We start from the raw sequence: 14206 nt of genomic DNA, 5'->3' as shown, positions 1-14206 counted from the left end.
GGCCAATTGCTTGGTTCCCAGAATTTTTTTTGTACACAACTTTATCCAACTACAAGCACGGTTCAATCAGGCACAGTTCGGCTGTGGCTCATCTAGGGATTCGACTTGTCTTCTTGTTTTTGTTTTTGTTTTAATGGGATTTCATCTAGTATTTGTTTGTGTACTAACCCGTTCTCATTCCCATGTTGTTGTCTATTACTGACGTTTGGTCAATGGCTCTCAGATGCTGACACATAAGGCACACTTCAGGCACGTCTTTATGGGATTCACCGGGCAAAGCAGCAGCTCAACTGCGTTTCTATATGTAGTATGAAAAGGAACGGTAAAGAGTTGTATAAAATACTCAAAACCTCCTTTTATAAGGAGGCAGGTTGGAGTAGTGGATGGGTCAAACAACACAACCGGGGTTCATCTAGCCGTCTAGGGATGTAGCAACTCCCCGACCCTGCTGCTGGATTGTGCATGCGGGAGACACGCACAAAGATTTATATTTAGATAACTCTCCCAGAGGCTTGATATCAGATGATTTTAGTGTTAACACTGAGTTTACAATTCTTGACTTCTGAGATTTTAAAAAAATGTATTTATATATTTTTTTTAGATATGTGCATTTCTTTTTGCCTTATTATGAGCCGTTTTGTAGTGGCTTCAAAAAGCTTGTCAAAAAGAATTGCCACATAGGCCTGTACTGTTACAAGTTTAAGTCCTACTGACCAACTGTGGCCTGTTTCACAAAAGGAATCATTTTCTATACATATGTATATACACTTTATATATACAGCGATCACATTTCACAAGACCTATTTTATGTACTGTATTATGACATCAGAAAATTAGAATTAGAATGTTTCATGTGGGGTTGTGTGACCTCTGAGGGAGCAGTGGAATTGGTCACAATATGTGGATATAAATTTTCAAGGTTGTGTGTGTTACCACAGAGACATCAATTCAATACAATGCTGTATGTACTTCACATGCACCATACCGTATGTACTTTGTCTATAGACTTTGCATTTGTACTAAATTAAAGCTGCAGTAGGGAGTTCTGAGAAAACGTGGACTTAGCCTAAAAATTTGAACAAGCACACCTTACAGGTCCCTCCCCCTTGCTCTCTGCTGCGCTACAGCCCCCCCTCCACAGCTCCTCCCTCACAGCGGGGCCTACCGTGAACGCGCAGGCTAGTAAGCAGGGCCACCGATGCTTTCCACATCCTCATGGACAATACACGGGATTTATTCTGAGGAGGGTATAGCTTATGTAAAAAAAATTGCTTATTTAAAATATTTCTATAAAAGTGTTGTAAATTCTTTTCAATAAAAGGGTTTAAAATTAGTTTTTATGTAATCGCTCATTTGTGAGAACAAAAGTAGCACGTTTTCACAATACAGAATTACCTTTTGGATCAATTTAAAACAGTAAACTTTCAGTATGAATGATGAATCAGTGAGGAAGCTCAATAAGCCAAGGAATAACAACATCTTAGAAATATGTCTTAGGTTTTATTAGCATATGGTCAAATAAATCAGCTTTTTTTGCAAAGTACTCCTGCACAAGGAAATACTGAACATTTTGATATGGACTGACAGGCGACTCCTTCACGTGCCTCTGTGTCCGGGGCCATGTCCGACCTGTGAAGGAGCACAAAGAATTCGTGTCAGACATTTGATTTACAAATTACATCCTGAGGGGGAAGAAAACGTATGTTTAAAAATAATCAAAAATAGAATTCTGCCTTGCCAAACGTTGACAGGGACAGCGCACAATTAAAGTAGTTTAACCATAGCTACATGTGTTGTGATTGACAAAAAACATTTGGCTTACTAAATGTAGGCATCGAAACAATATTAGTTATACTGAGGGTGAAGGAGTTTGCAAGTAAGTTAATCTTCACCTGCTACACATTCTGCCGTGCCACAAGCTACGCAGTAAACTGAGATTTGCGCTATCACCAGTGTACTGAAAGTGAACTGTAACCATCGATATCTTAGTTGTGTAGTTTTCTAAAAAATGAAACAAATACTGCAGGGATACTTACATGTCGAGCAGAAATGTGGCTAACGCTAGCTCTGAATCCGTGTTGAATCCTTTCAGGAGGCGTAGCTCCCTCGTGAAGCTGACACCCCACCCACGTCAAAAAATTCAGCAAATAGTCTGAATGGTTAGTGCTCCGTTTGTGCCGTTAAAATTTTCGTTTGTGCAGTTTTGGTTTCTGAGATATTAAAAATTATTTTTTAGCTCCATCTAGAGTTCACCATCCCCCCATATTGCTCCAAAACAAACCAAAGTGGGCTAGTTCGTTAGTGCTATGTTTGTGCAGTTAAACCTGTTGTTTGTGCAGCTTTTGTTTTCGAGATATTAAAAGTTATAATTTTGGCCGATGACGTCACCGTCACCCTATCATGTTCCAAAACAAACCAAAGTGGGCTAGTTCTTTTAATTCTTCAGATTTTCAGCTGTTGTACAATGTCTTGTTTGGAGCAAAATGGGGGCGGATGACGTCATCGGCCAAAATTATAACTTTTAATATCTCGAAAACAAAAGCTGCACAAACGACAGGTTTAACTGCACAAACCTGCACAAACATAGCACTAACGAACTAGCCCACTTTGGTTTGTTTTGGAGCAATATGGGGGGATGGTGAACTCTAGATGGAGCTAAAAATAATTTTTAATATCTCAGAAACCAAAACTGCACAAAGGAAAATTTAACGGCACAAACCTGCACAAACGGAGCACTAACCATTCAGACTATTTGCTGAATTTTTTTGACGTGGGTGGGGTGTCAGCTTCACGCAGCTCTGAAAAACCGCTCCGATGTTGACCCTCGTTTTATTTCGGGCTCGGTTAGTTCTTCTTTTAGCTCGCTTTTTTGTCATCGGTCTTCTTCGTTTTCCCGTCTTTGTTTTCTGAGCAGGTGTCACTCGAGAAATTTGCAGTTTTCCTGAAAAGTTGTTTCTCCGCGATTAGCAAAGCAGCAGTGCACTAGCAATCTTGAGCTTGAACGGTGGTACGCGCTGTGCGGGGGAGGGGTATGAGCAGCGCGTACACGAGAGTGATTGACACTGCTAAGACAGTCCTCTTGACTCTGATTGGCTGTTTCTGACCGGGAGCGGTGTTTTTCTGCAAGTGGCAGTAGGAGCACAGGGAGGGGACACAGGAGCTTGATTTTTTCACAGATTATCTGTCTCATATTCTACTGTCAGGACATAGTGGCAGTTTTAACAAATATGTAAAAAATACATTTTTAAAAAAGTTACCTACTGAAGCTTTAATCTAACTTTTTCATGCTCCGGGGGGGGGGACAGAGACCTCCCCACATGAATGTGGTTTACATCATTTGCATATGCAGACAACACTCCCTAATACAAGGAAGCATTTAAAGACTGACCCTGTCAGTGATGTGAGCCACTGCTTTTCAGCAGCTCAGCTGGACTGTGATCTCACTATGTCTATCCACTGTGAACTGCTAATACTGATACTTACACTGACTCTTGGTGGTCAAGGTAAGTTAAGTTTTTATGGCATTATATACTTTACTGTTTATAGCTGTAGTTTAGCATGCGGTTTGTACACATTCCGTGAGAAACTACATTTGGTGCATGACAATAGATAAACTTGTAAAACCTGCACTTTTTGTAAGTTCATACAGGGAAAGTCATTGGAGGTCATGAGGCTGTGCCACATAGCAGACCCTACATGGTGCTTTTGGAGAGGCACATGCAGGATGGTAAAACCAGACACTGCGGTGGCTTCCTTCTGAGTGAGGACTTTGTGATGACTGCAGCCCACTGCCGGGCCTGGTCAGTTTAACACAATTTATGATTATTTACTGGGAATTCTGGGACTCTTGATAATATGTATTCTAACACCAACCTTCTCAAACATTAAGTCTGGAAAATATGCTTCGTGGTTTTGTGAATTGTGACCTAAATCTGAGTCTTCTAATATTTTTATTTTATATATACAGTGCCATGACAAAAAAAAAAAACTTACTCCCAGGTAACGTTTTTGCACTTAATTTTGTAATTTCAGTTCCTACACAGTCTTCCTAGGAATTCACAATTACAAAATAAGAAATGGAATCCAGCGTATATCTGTGGTACAAACATTTCCACACAAAGGCTATGATAAAAATGATTTCAGCAATGACATAATGCTTCTTAAGGTAAAATAAAACATAATTGTACTTCCTTGTCCTTATTGGCAGAATTTTGGGATTTCCATTTTTGTTGTTGTTTCTTTTTAATATGTACTTTTCTCTTTCCCTGTTCCTCAAGTTGAGCTCCAAGGCAAAATACAGCGCAAATGTGCAACCTATTGCACTGGCAGATCAAAATGATTGCTCTATGCCAAAATCCTGTAGAGTCTCCGGTTGGGGAGCAACAGACAACACCACAAAGGGCATGTCTTTCGTACTCATGGAAGCCAATGTAACAATATTGACAGTAAGGAGTGTGAAAAGGAAAACTCATACTGCACTAAGGGAGCAACTGGACCTGGTAAGGTACGTATTTTTGTACCATAAAATGGACAAAAAAACGTTGGGCAACAATAATAGTAACTAATTTGCTGTTGTTGAAGCCATCACTGCATACTGTGTGTGTACTTCCAGGGAGACTCCGGAGGTCCGCTGGTCTGTGGTGGAAAGGCGTACGGTGTGGTGTCCTCAGTTTACCTAAACAAATATATTTATGCTAAGATTCCTGACTACAGAAGCTGGATTGATTTGATTATGAACTAACATTGAAAGCTCCAATTCATCATCATTTTGAATTGAATGTGTGTATAACATTGGGGAGCTGATAATTGAGATGCTAATATTACAACTTATTCCAAAGCCATGAGATTGTCAGAACAAAGACTGGACTTGCTTACTTTATCCAGATTTATTTCAAATGTGCTTCACGTTGACATTACCAAATGACACAAATTAACCTTCTGTTTGAGAAAGTGAGTCAAAAGAGTGAAAATATATTAATGTAATTCAGTTTATTTTTGGCATTTTTTCATCATACAGCTGTTTTTTTTCTGCTGCTGGGGGCTTTGAACTTGACATTTTATTTGAATAAACATTAATCCGAGCAAATTTGATCCAAGTACATGCAGGTTTTTTTTTAGCAATCATGACACATTCATTAGACTTATTATAGACTCAATACTGTTTAATAAATGTAATATCTTCAGACAATCTACGTCATCCTGCTCATAAATATAACAGTATTTGCATTATCTACATTACTGCTTTGTGTATCTTCTCTTTGACTTGATTAAATTTGATATTAATTAATTAGTTTGTTTTGTACCATCAGGATCCTTTGTTTGTTTTGTGCCATCGTTTTAAACAATAAACTGTTGTTCTCTGAGTACCACTGTACACATCTCTGTTTGAGCGTAAATTAAATCAACAAAAAGACAACACTTCCTCCTAGTGAACAAAGTGTATCATGCAGCTAGAAAATGTTCACTTGTTGAAGTCACAGCTGAAACTCTCTTCTCATTTATAAGTTATTATAAGTCTCTGCCTGTTAACAGAACATGTAATTGCATTTGTGGCTATATCTGACAGAGAGGTTAAGGATGAACTTTCAAATTACACTGTCCAATTATACAAGTACATCCTGTTGACATTTTTAGATTTTTTTCAGGCCAGGTATCCTTTTTACTACACCTCAATAACCATGCGCTCTTACTATTAAAGTTGTGGGTCAGTTATGTCCAGTTATGTTCACTTGTAAGTTTAGACTTGTTTTAACAGACACCTCTTCAGTAATTATGGGTGTTTTAAATATCTCCATCTACAGTATGAGATTCATCTACACATATTGTATAATGATTCCCATCTTACCTTAGCTTTACATTCCTAATTTATATGAAGGTAAAATCATTAAACCCGTTATTTGGATACATAGGTTGTTATCTGTGAAAAAGCATATCCCACATAATGACATAATTGGCATTGTGCCTTGAACATCTTGATACAAGTGGAAGAAACCTTTTGAAATTAGAAAAGCTTGCCATTAGCACCACCATCAGGCAGATTCCTCTGTTTACATGACTATAGTTGTGATTGCATCATTGAACTTAAACATAGAGGCTTTCTTCACTGAATAATTCAGAGGCCCAGAGCTGGAATGAGGCCATAAGATCGGTAAAAACACTGATGACTGAAGTATAAAAAGTCAATTAAGCTTAACACAAAATGTTTCATAACGCAGCTCTATCAGTCGTTGTACATATTGAGTAAAAGAGAGTATGTTGAAGGACAATATAAGCATGTTTCTGACTGTATCAAGTGTAATTTAAGATCCTGTACCACTTAATTAAAATAAACACTGCAAAATCTTAATCCTACTTTCATACTAATAAATAAAGCTAAGTGCTTTTAGAGTTTTCAGAAGCATGGCATGATGAGGAGTTTTTATATTATATTATATTAATATCTACTGTGATAAGCACTGCAAAGTCTTAATCCTACTTTATTCTGACGGGCAGATGGGTGTATTTAAGGAATTGATTAAACATTTTTCATACAAATAAATGAGGCTAAGTGCTTTTAGAGTTTTCAGAAGCAAGGCATGTTGAGGAGTTTTTTCTATTAATATCTGCACATTAACAGCGGAAACACTACATAACAAGCTACTTCACTTACATCCCTGTGACACTCACCATAGCTGCTCCGCTGGCTCTGTAGTGGATCTCCACACCATCCTGACTCCTGAAATGAAGGGTGATGTCTTCTGGACCTACGAAAGAAGGGAATTACAGAAAGGTTAAAACGCAACTGCAAGGTTTTATTAATAATTAGTCTCGCTTTGCCAGACCTTCCTCTACAGCGTTGCCCTACGTCTTTAGTTTTTGGTTTCCTGTGGCTGTGATTGTCCCAGGGGTCATAGCAGGTCACTTTATACGTGTCATCCTATTAAGCATGATTTCACAATCACAAAAGTAATTTCTATAACAGAAAATCTTTATTCAAAGTTAAATAAATGAAATGCAACAATATAGCACTAAAGACTCTGAATATACTGTATGTACATTTTATAACTGTTTTTTATAACTGCTGAATCCTTTAGCAGCTCTTGCAATTTATTTATCCCTTAACTCTTAGTGTACATTGTTATGTGTATGTTTTTGTTAGTGCACTTGTTTTGCAATCTTAATTAAAAATTAAGAAAAATGCCGGGCTATCACAATTTTCAGAATGAAAGCTGTGTTGACTGGTTTAAAATGGACCTGATCTCCGGCTGATTGGATAACGAGGATTCCATGGTTGCTATGTTTGGTCTCCAGGTGCATCATTCCTAGAAGATGATCACTCAAACAAAAACAAAATCTCAGATGGTCAAGAAAAGTTTTTCTCTTCACTTTCACTGGACAAATCTTTCTTATTAAGGCTTCCACTGAGAACTGCCTCCACCCTGACTACAACTAAAGACTCCCAGAGACTGACACAGCAAACTTCCATCATGGAAAATGTGAGATTTGAACCTTATGAAAGCCTGCAGTGTTTTAGGCCTTTTATTGTCAAGACAGAGTTCCCTGACACTGCTAACAGGCTCTGAGCACACAAATATACAAATCATAATTTACCACCTAGGTCTAATATTATAGAATGAAATATAAGCTATTATAACAATGGTTTGAAGATAAACTTATATAAATAGTTTCTTATAAGGAATTTAATTTTATATATCTTTCCTCATCAGAAGAAGCTAATTGGCTATAGTTCCTGGCTGCAGCATAAATCCAAATATTATTTCATTAAACTAATATTATATGTACAACATTAAAAGACAGCACATACTTTTAAGCAAATATAATAATAAATGCTATAAATTCAAGAAATGCTTAGGTTTAATCTTTAGAATATATGGTTATAGCCTACAAAAAAAGAGTTGAGAAATATAAAGAAAATATTTGTCATTTGATGAATAATCATAATAATTAGATAAAGGCTGAAGTTGATTAAACAACTCGAAAAAAGATGAAAAGGAGATGTTTTCCACTCAGGCTGTGATATGAACTGGTGCATCATTTCTATAAGATCATCATTTAAACAAACTGGACATGGCTGTTTTAACATATTAATTGACACTATTGGACTGCACCAAAAATCATCATTGATTAATTAAAACAAAAAATATGTATTATTATGTAATAAATAAATACATTTAAATAAAATCATCATTGTGATGTGGATTTTTGCTGTACTGCTCATCTGTTTACAATAATGACAAAAAATAATAGAGCAATTTTAAGTGTATCCATAGTTACAACATTAAAGCCCATGCACTTCATATATATTCTTGGCAGATGCATGATTTCAAACAGATGTAATATAATCTGTGCAGCACTATAGATCAATATCCATTGACATGACGAGGTCCTGCTTTGCCACCTGACCTGATGCCCTGTCTTGAGATTTTAACTATTCACTATTCAGTTTTGTAATTACATGTTGCATATGACTATATAAATGATTTTTAATGGGGTTTCCACAGCAAATCTGTGGCAGGGAGAAATAAAATCCACTTCATTTTATCCCAGATGTTGCAACGCTTCATTCTAACATGAGTGTGTATTGTTGCAGGTCAATGTGCTAAACCACCTGCAAGACCATAACTACAGCAGAAAAAGGATCATTTCTGCACGCCAGGCAGAGATTGTAAGGAAGGCTGCAGCACAGCGTCCACGCTGCAGTGTTGACCAGGTGAGACATCTGGCCAAACTGATCTAGTCCTTAAGAATTAGATAACACAGAGCAGAGTCTATTCATAGGGACACAGTGTCCCACTTGCACTACTTATTGGACTCAGTAACTTTTCTAAAGTTGTGTATGTTATTTCCAGCTTCACTTCAGTTTTTGATTTCAAGTGCAGGTGTGTAGCCTAACAAAGGTTTTATCTCAAGGAGCTTTATAAAAATTGACAGAATCTTTGAAGGGCCTTTTAATCTGACACAGTAGTCATCTGTACCGGTATGTTGTTTAAGTTTACCGGAGCCTGACATCCTCTCCTGTGCTGCTGACTTTCCCAGGTGCCCGATGTAAAGAGAAAGCACCAGCACTCTGCTACTGCTGCAGAACTTCCCCGGAAGAGGAAGCGGACCTCTGTGGCTCGTCCTTCCAAACCTTCTGCTGTGAATCCAGCTGCTGAAGAGCCAGAGGTGTTGGACTGGGATGCCAGTCCTCAGGCTTCCACCTCAGCTGCTGACATTCCAGAGTTACTGAATTTGGTCGCAAAGCCTCGGACCCCCCCTGCTGACCTTCCAGTTCCTTCCACTGCTCCGCTGCCCCACGACAGCCCTCTGAAAATACACAACCGCTCAGTAGAAGAGTACCAGCAGATCTACCATGAAGTTGTAGATAATATGCTGAAGTATGTTTGTGGCAAAAATCGTGTCTTTTTCAAATCTATTACACTGTATAACTTTTAAATCCTGTTTTTCATTATGATTAATTTCTGTTTCTTCCGCTCCTCACAGGTACAAGAGTGGCAGGATGCGTCCGTACAGTTTAGCGCTGGGACGTCGCATCAAGCAGAAGCTATGGGAAAGGCTGGATCGTCCCACATTCACAGAATCAGTGGCTGGAGACAGCCTGGTGCATGTGGGCGTCTCATACGGGGTCGGGGTCCATCCTCCACTTTATGATGTGGATATCACGGGAGAACCTAGTCCCCAACCGCTCCCAAAGATCAGAGCCTAGAACTAAAATGAAATATTATCATTTTAGTTCAATGAGATTACATCTGCAAATAATATTGTAGATGAACTTTAAGTCTTGTAGTTTTAAAGTTTAAGTGTTGAAGGTTTAAGTTTGTGTTGTGGTTGTAAGTTGGTGTTGTAGTTTTAAGTTTAAGTGTTATAGATTTAAGTTTAAGTGTTGTAGTTTTATGTTTAAGTGTTGTAGTTTTAAGTTTGTGTTGTAGTTTTAAGTTTAAGTGTTATCGATTTAAGTTTAAGTATTGTAGTTTTAAGTTTAAGTATTGTAGTTTTAATATTAAGTGTTGAAGGTTTGAGTTTGTGTTGTAGTGTACGTTGGTGTTGTAGCTTTAAGTTTAAGTGTTGTAGTTTTAAGTTTGTGTTGTAGTTTTAAGTTTAAGTGTTATAGATTTAAGTTTAAGTGTCTTAGATTTAAGTTTAAGTGTTGTAGTTTTAAGTTTGTGTTGTAGTTTTAAGTTTGTGTTGTAATTTTAAGTTTGTGTTATAGATTTAAGTTTAAGTGTTGTAGTTTTAAGTTTAAGTGTTTTAGATTTAAGTTTGTGTTATAGTGTTAAGTTTGTGTTGTAGTTTTAAGTTTGTGTTAAGATTTAAGTTTAAGTGTTGTAGTTTTAAGTTTAAGTGTTTTAGATTTAAGTATAAGTGTTGTAGTTTTAAGTTTAAGTATTACAGTTTTAAGGTAAGTATTGTAGATTTAAGGTAAGTATTGTAGTTTTAATGTAAGACTTGTATTTCTAAGTTTAAGTATTGTATTTTTAGTTTACGTTTTGTAGTTTTAAGTAATCCTAAGAAGTCACACCGCTGAAAACTATCTTGTTTTTTAAATCAGTCCATGCAGCCTCTGTTAACTCTCTTTAATCCAGCTTCAACCTCAGCAGCTACCTACATCACTTGCCAAGACAGAAACAGCCTCTGCAAACTGGATGAAGTACTTACTCCACCTTCCATCTACAGCTTCTACCATCCAGACAAAAAACCGACCCCTTCTCCACCTATGCAGCCTCTGTGCACTACCAATTATATCCTCCGTCACTCTGTTGCAGATGTAACCAGTGCTTCCAGCATACAGCAGCCATCTGCTGCCTCCACCCTCATTCAGCAGCGTTTATCACCTACTGCTGCCATACTGAATCTGCAGGTGGAGCATGCTCCGCTTGCGGTCTTACCTCCACCTAGAGCTTCTGTCAGCAACCTGCAGCTGCATCTTTTTCTGCAAACTGCAATGCCAACTCCACGTGAAGATTCTACCAGACAACTTCAGCTCCACCTACAGCCTCTTCCAGCGACCTGCAGCTCCGCCTACTCTCCTATTTCCATGGAAAGACTCAGAGAAAGAGCATGGGCCAAAGATAGAATCGTAAATTAACCTTTCAGATAACCTGCAACAACATAACTGTATTAATAACAGAATGCCTGAGCTGATACATTAAGATGCCTTTCTGTTGACATTATTTTTACTTCTTACATCTAACTTCTTCTTACAGGTATTTCCATGTATCCTCCAAGTTTTGTGAAAAAAGAGCACTGACCCATAAACATCAACCTGACGGTGATGCTGAACTTCATCGACCAGAAAGAGCTCTTCTTCCTCCCACTAGTTCTAACTCTAGGTAGTGTGGATAAGGTCAGTGTATAGCAGTAGGATACATTAATGTAGAGTGTCATTGTCTAACCATGTCTTTTCAGATAATTTATGAATGCATGTTAGAAACCATCAAGTCTGTAGAATCATTAGGTGAAAACAGGTGTAGTCTTCGTTAAAAAAAAGTAATTCAAATGTAAGATGTTCTGTTCTGAATGTCTGAATGGTGATGCATATTCCAACAGATTATCCTCATTGTTGTGTCCAGGCCCTGTTGGATTCCAAAGACTTTCAGACCTACCAGGAGCTGACCCAGATCCTAGAGAGCAAGAACTGTGCACCAGAGATACTTTTTCCTCCTCCAAATCCTCTACGTTCCCCACCAACTCCTGATCCTCTCCCAAACTAAAACAACACATCATTAAAGGTCTGACGGATACCGAGGCGCTCCATCTGAGACTGTAGTGCCTACATTTCCATCATTCTTCCTGAAAACGCTCTGCAGTGCCCTGCTACGTCCTGCTACGCTGCTACGTCCTGCTATGCAGCTACGCCCTGCTGTGCCCTGTAACGCCATGAACTACTAAAACTACTATTTCTAGTCAGTGTTCCATTATCTTTGTTCACTGATCCTGGTTCATCACACCCCCAACTGGCACCATCAGACACCACCTACAAAGAGCCTGGGTCTGTCTGAGGTTTCTCCCTAAAAGGGAGTTTTTCCTCGCCACCGTTGCTCTTGGGGAAATTACTGGAATTGTTGGGTCTTTGTAAATTACTTTGTAATTGTGGTCTAGACCTACTCTCTGTAAAGTCCCTTTAGATAACGCTTGTTATGATTTGATATTATAAATAAAATTGAATTGGAATAAATTGAATTGAAAACGACAGCCACTTAGCTTGCACTATTACTGTGAACTGATAAGCCTTTGCACTGTCGCTCAATAAAGTTCACCCATCAATGCAAATCAAACTCCTTCTCCTGAAAATTCTTCAGAGCTGCCATGTCCTTTCTGGCCTCAGAGAACTCTCACACCTCCATGCCTTCATTTACACACCAGTGAACACAGGCACACATAGTGTACACATAGTGTATTTGTACTTTGTTACTTCCCATCTCTGCCCAGAGCTGGACAGAGGCCAGGACAAACGGGTGATATACATATACAGTATATTTGTTGTCTCAGAGCTGTTGTTAAGCTGTTATCAGGGTCCTTAAAAGTTGTAGCAGTGCTGCATCATCCCCATGAAATAATTGTTTGCCGATCACCAAATGCCCCGTCTCATGCTTTTTACTCAGGAGCACCTTCAGTGGAGTCAATCCAGCATAATAACCTGATTCATAGAGTGCAGACTGTCCTAACCTGGTGCTGGACGTACTGTAAATATATCAGTGGCTTTGACAAAACCTTGGACCATGCAAACCTTGGAGGATAAAGAGAGAGTAATAATTACAAAAGATTTGAACAAATCTGAATGTTTAATATGCCTTACTGAATTATTAAAAAGAACAATGCAAACCTATTTGTTGCAGCAAAGGAGGATATTGCTTCAATGATCGTGTGGTGGTCCATAGTTAAGATAAGGATAAGATTAGTACAGACACTGATACGCAAGTATAAAAAGTCACTTAAGCTTAACACAAAATGTTTCATAACAGAGCTCTATCAGTCGTTGTACATATTGAGTAAAAGAGCGTATGTTGAAGGACAATATAAGCATGCTTCTGATTGTATCAAGTGTAATATAAAATCCTGTACCGCTAAATTAAAATGAACACTGCAAAAACTTAATCCTACTTTACTCAGACGGGCAGATGGGTGTATTTAAGGAATTTATTAAACATTTTCCATACTAATAAATGAGGCTAAGTGCTTTTAGAGTTTTCAGAAGCAAGGCATGTTGAGGAGTTTTTTCTATTAATATCTGCACATTAACAGCGGAAACACTACATAACAAGCTACTTCACTTACATCCCTGTGACACTCACCATAGCTGCTCCGCTGGCTCTGTAGTGGATCTCCACACCATCCTGACTCCTGAAATGAAGGGTGATGTCTTCTGGACCTACGAAAGAAGGGAATTACAGAAAGGTTAAAACGCAACTGCAAGGTTTTATTAATAATTAGTCTCGCTTTGCCAGACCTTCCTCTACAGCGTTGCCCTACGTCTTTAGTTTTTGGTTTCCTGTGGCTGTGATTGTCCCAGGGGTCATAGCAGGTCACTTTATACGTGTCATCCTATTAAGCATGATTTCACAATCACAAAAGTAATTTCTATAACAGAAAATCTTTATTCAAAGTTTAAATAAATGAAATGCAACAATATAGCACTAAAGACTCTGAATATACTGTATGTACATTTTATAACTGTTTTTTATAACTGCTGAATCCTTTAGCAGCTCTTGCAATTTATTTATCCCTTAACTCTTAGTGTACATTGTTATGTGTATGTTTTTGTTAGTGCACTTGTTTTGCAATCTTAATTAAAAATTAAGAAAAATGCCGGGCTATCACAATTTTCAGAATGAAAGCTGTGTTGACTGGTTTAAAATGGACCTGATCTCCGGCTGATTGGATAACGAGGATTCCATGGTTGCTATGTTTGGTCTCCAGGTGCATCATTCCTAGAAGATGATCACTCAAACAAAAACAAAATCTCAGATGGTCAAGAAAAGTTTTTCTCTTCACTTTCACTGGACAAATCTTTCTTATTAAGGCTTCCACTGAGAACTGCCTCCACCCTGACTACAACTAAAGACTCCCAGAGACTGACACAGCAAACTTCCATCATGGAAAATGTGAGATTTGAACCTTATGAAAGCCTGCAGTGTTTTAGGCCTTTTATTGTCAAGACAGAGTTCCCTGACACTGCTAACAGGCTCTGAGCACACAAATATACAAA

At 38.2% G+C, this 14206-nt stretch overlaps 1 protein-coding gene and 1 pseudogene across 1 annotated transcript; both read left to right on the top strand.

Annotated features, from left to right (window-relative positions):
- The first annotated feature begins 3364 nt into the window (after window positions 1–3364).
- Window positions 3365–5238, top strand: LOC116681779 (granzyme G-like; annotated as a pseudogene).
- Window positions 5239–8836: 3598 nt separating this feature from the next.
- On the top strand, window positions 8837–9952 carry LOC116681777 (uncharacterized). The gene is made up of 3 exons (XM_032509680.1): window positions 8837–8875; window positions 9037–9377; window positions 9484–9952. Exons 1-3 carry the CDS (start codon window positions 8837–8839, stop codon window positions 9704–9706), a joined length of 603 nt encoding a protein of 200 aa, XP_032365571.1. The 3' UTR covers window positions 9707–9952.
- The last annotated feature ends 4254 nt before the right edge of the window (window positions 9953–14206 follow it).

This window comes from Etheostoma spectabile, unplaced genomic scaffold, assembly GCF_008692095.1.
Source record: "Etheostoma spectabile isolate EspeVRDwgs_2016 unplaced genomic scaffold, UIUC_Espe_1.0 scaffold00018755, whole genome shotgun sequence".
NCBI classification, from domain to species: Eukaryota; Metazoa; Chordata; class Actinopteri; order Perciformes; family Percidae; genus Etheostoma; species Etheostoma spectabile.
This window is presented reverse-complemented; position numbering and strand designations above follow the sequence as displayed.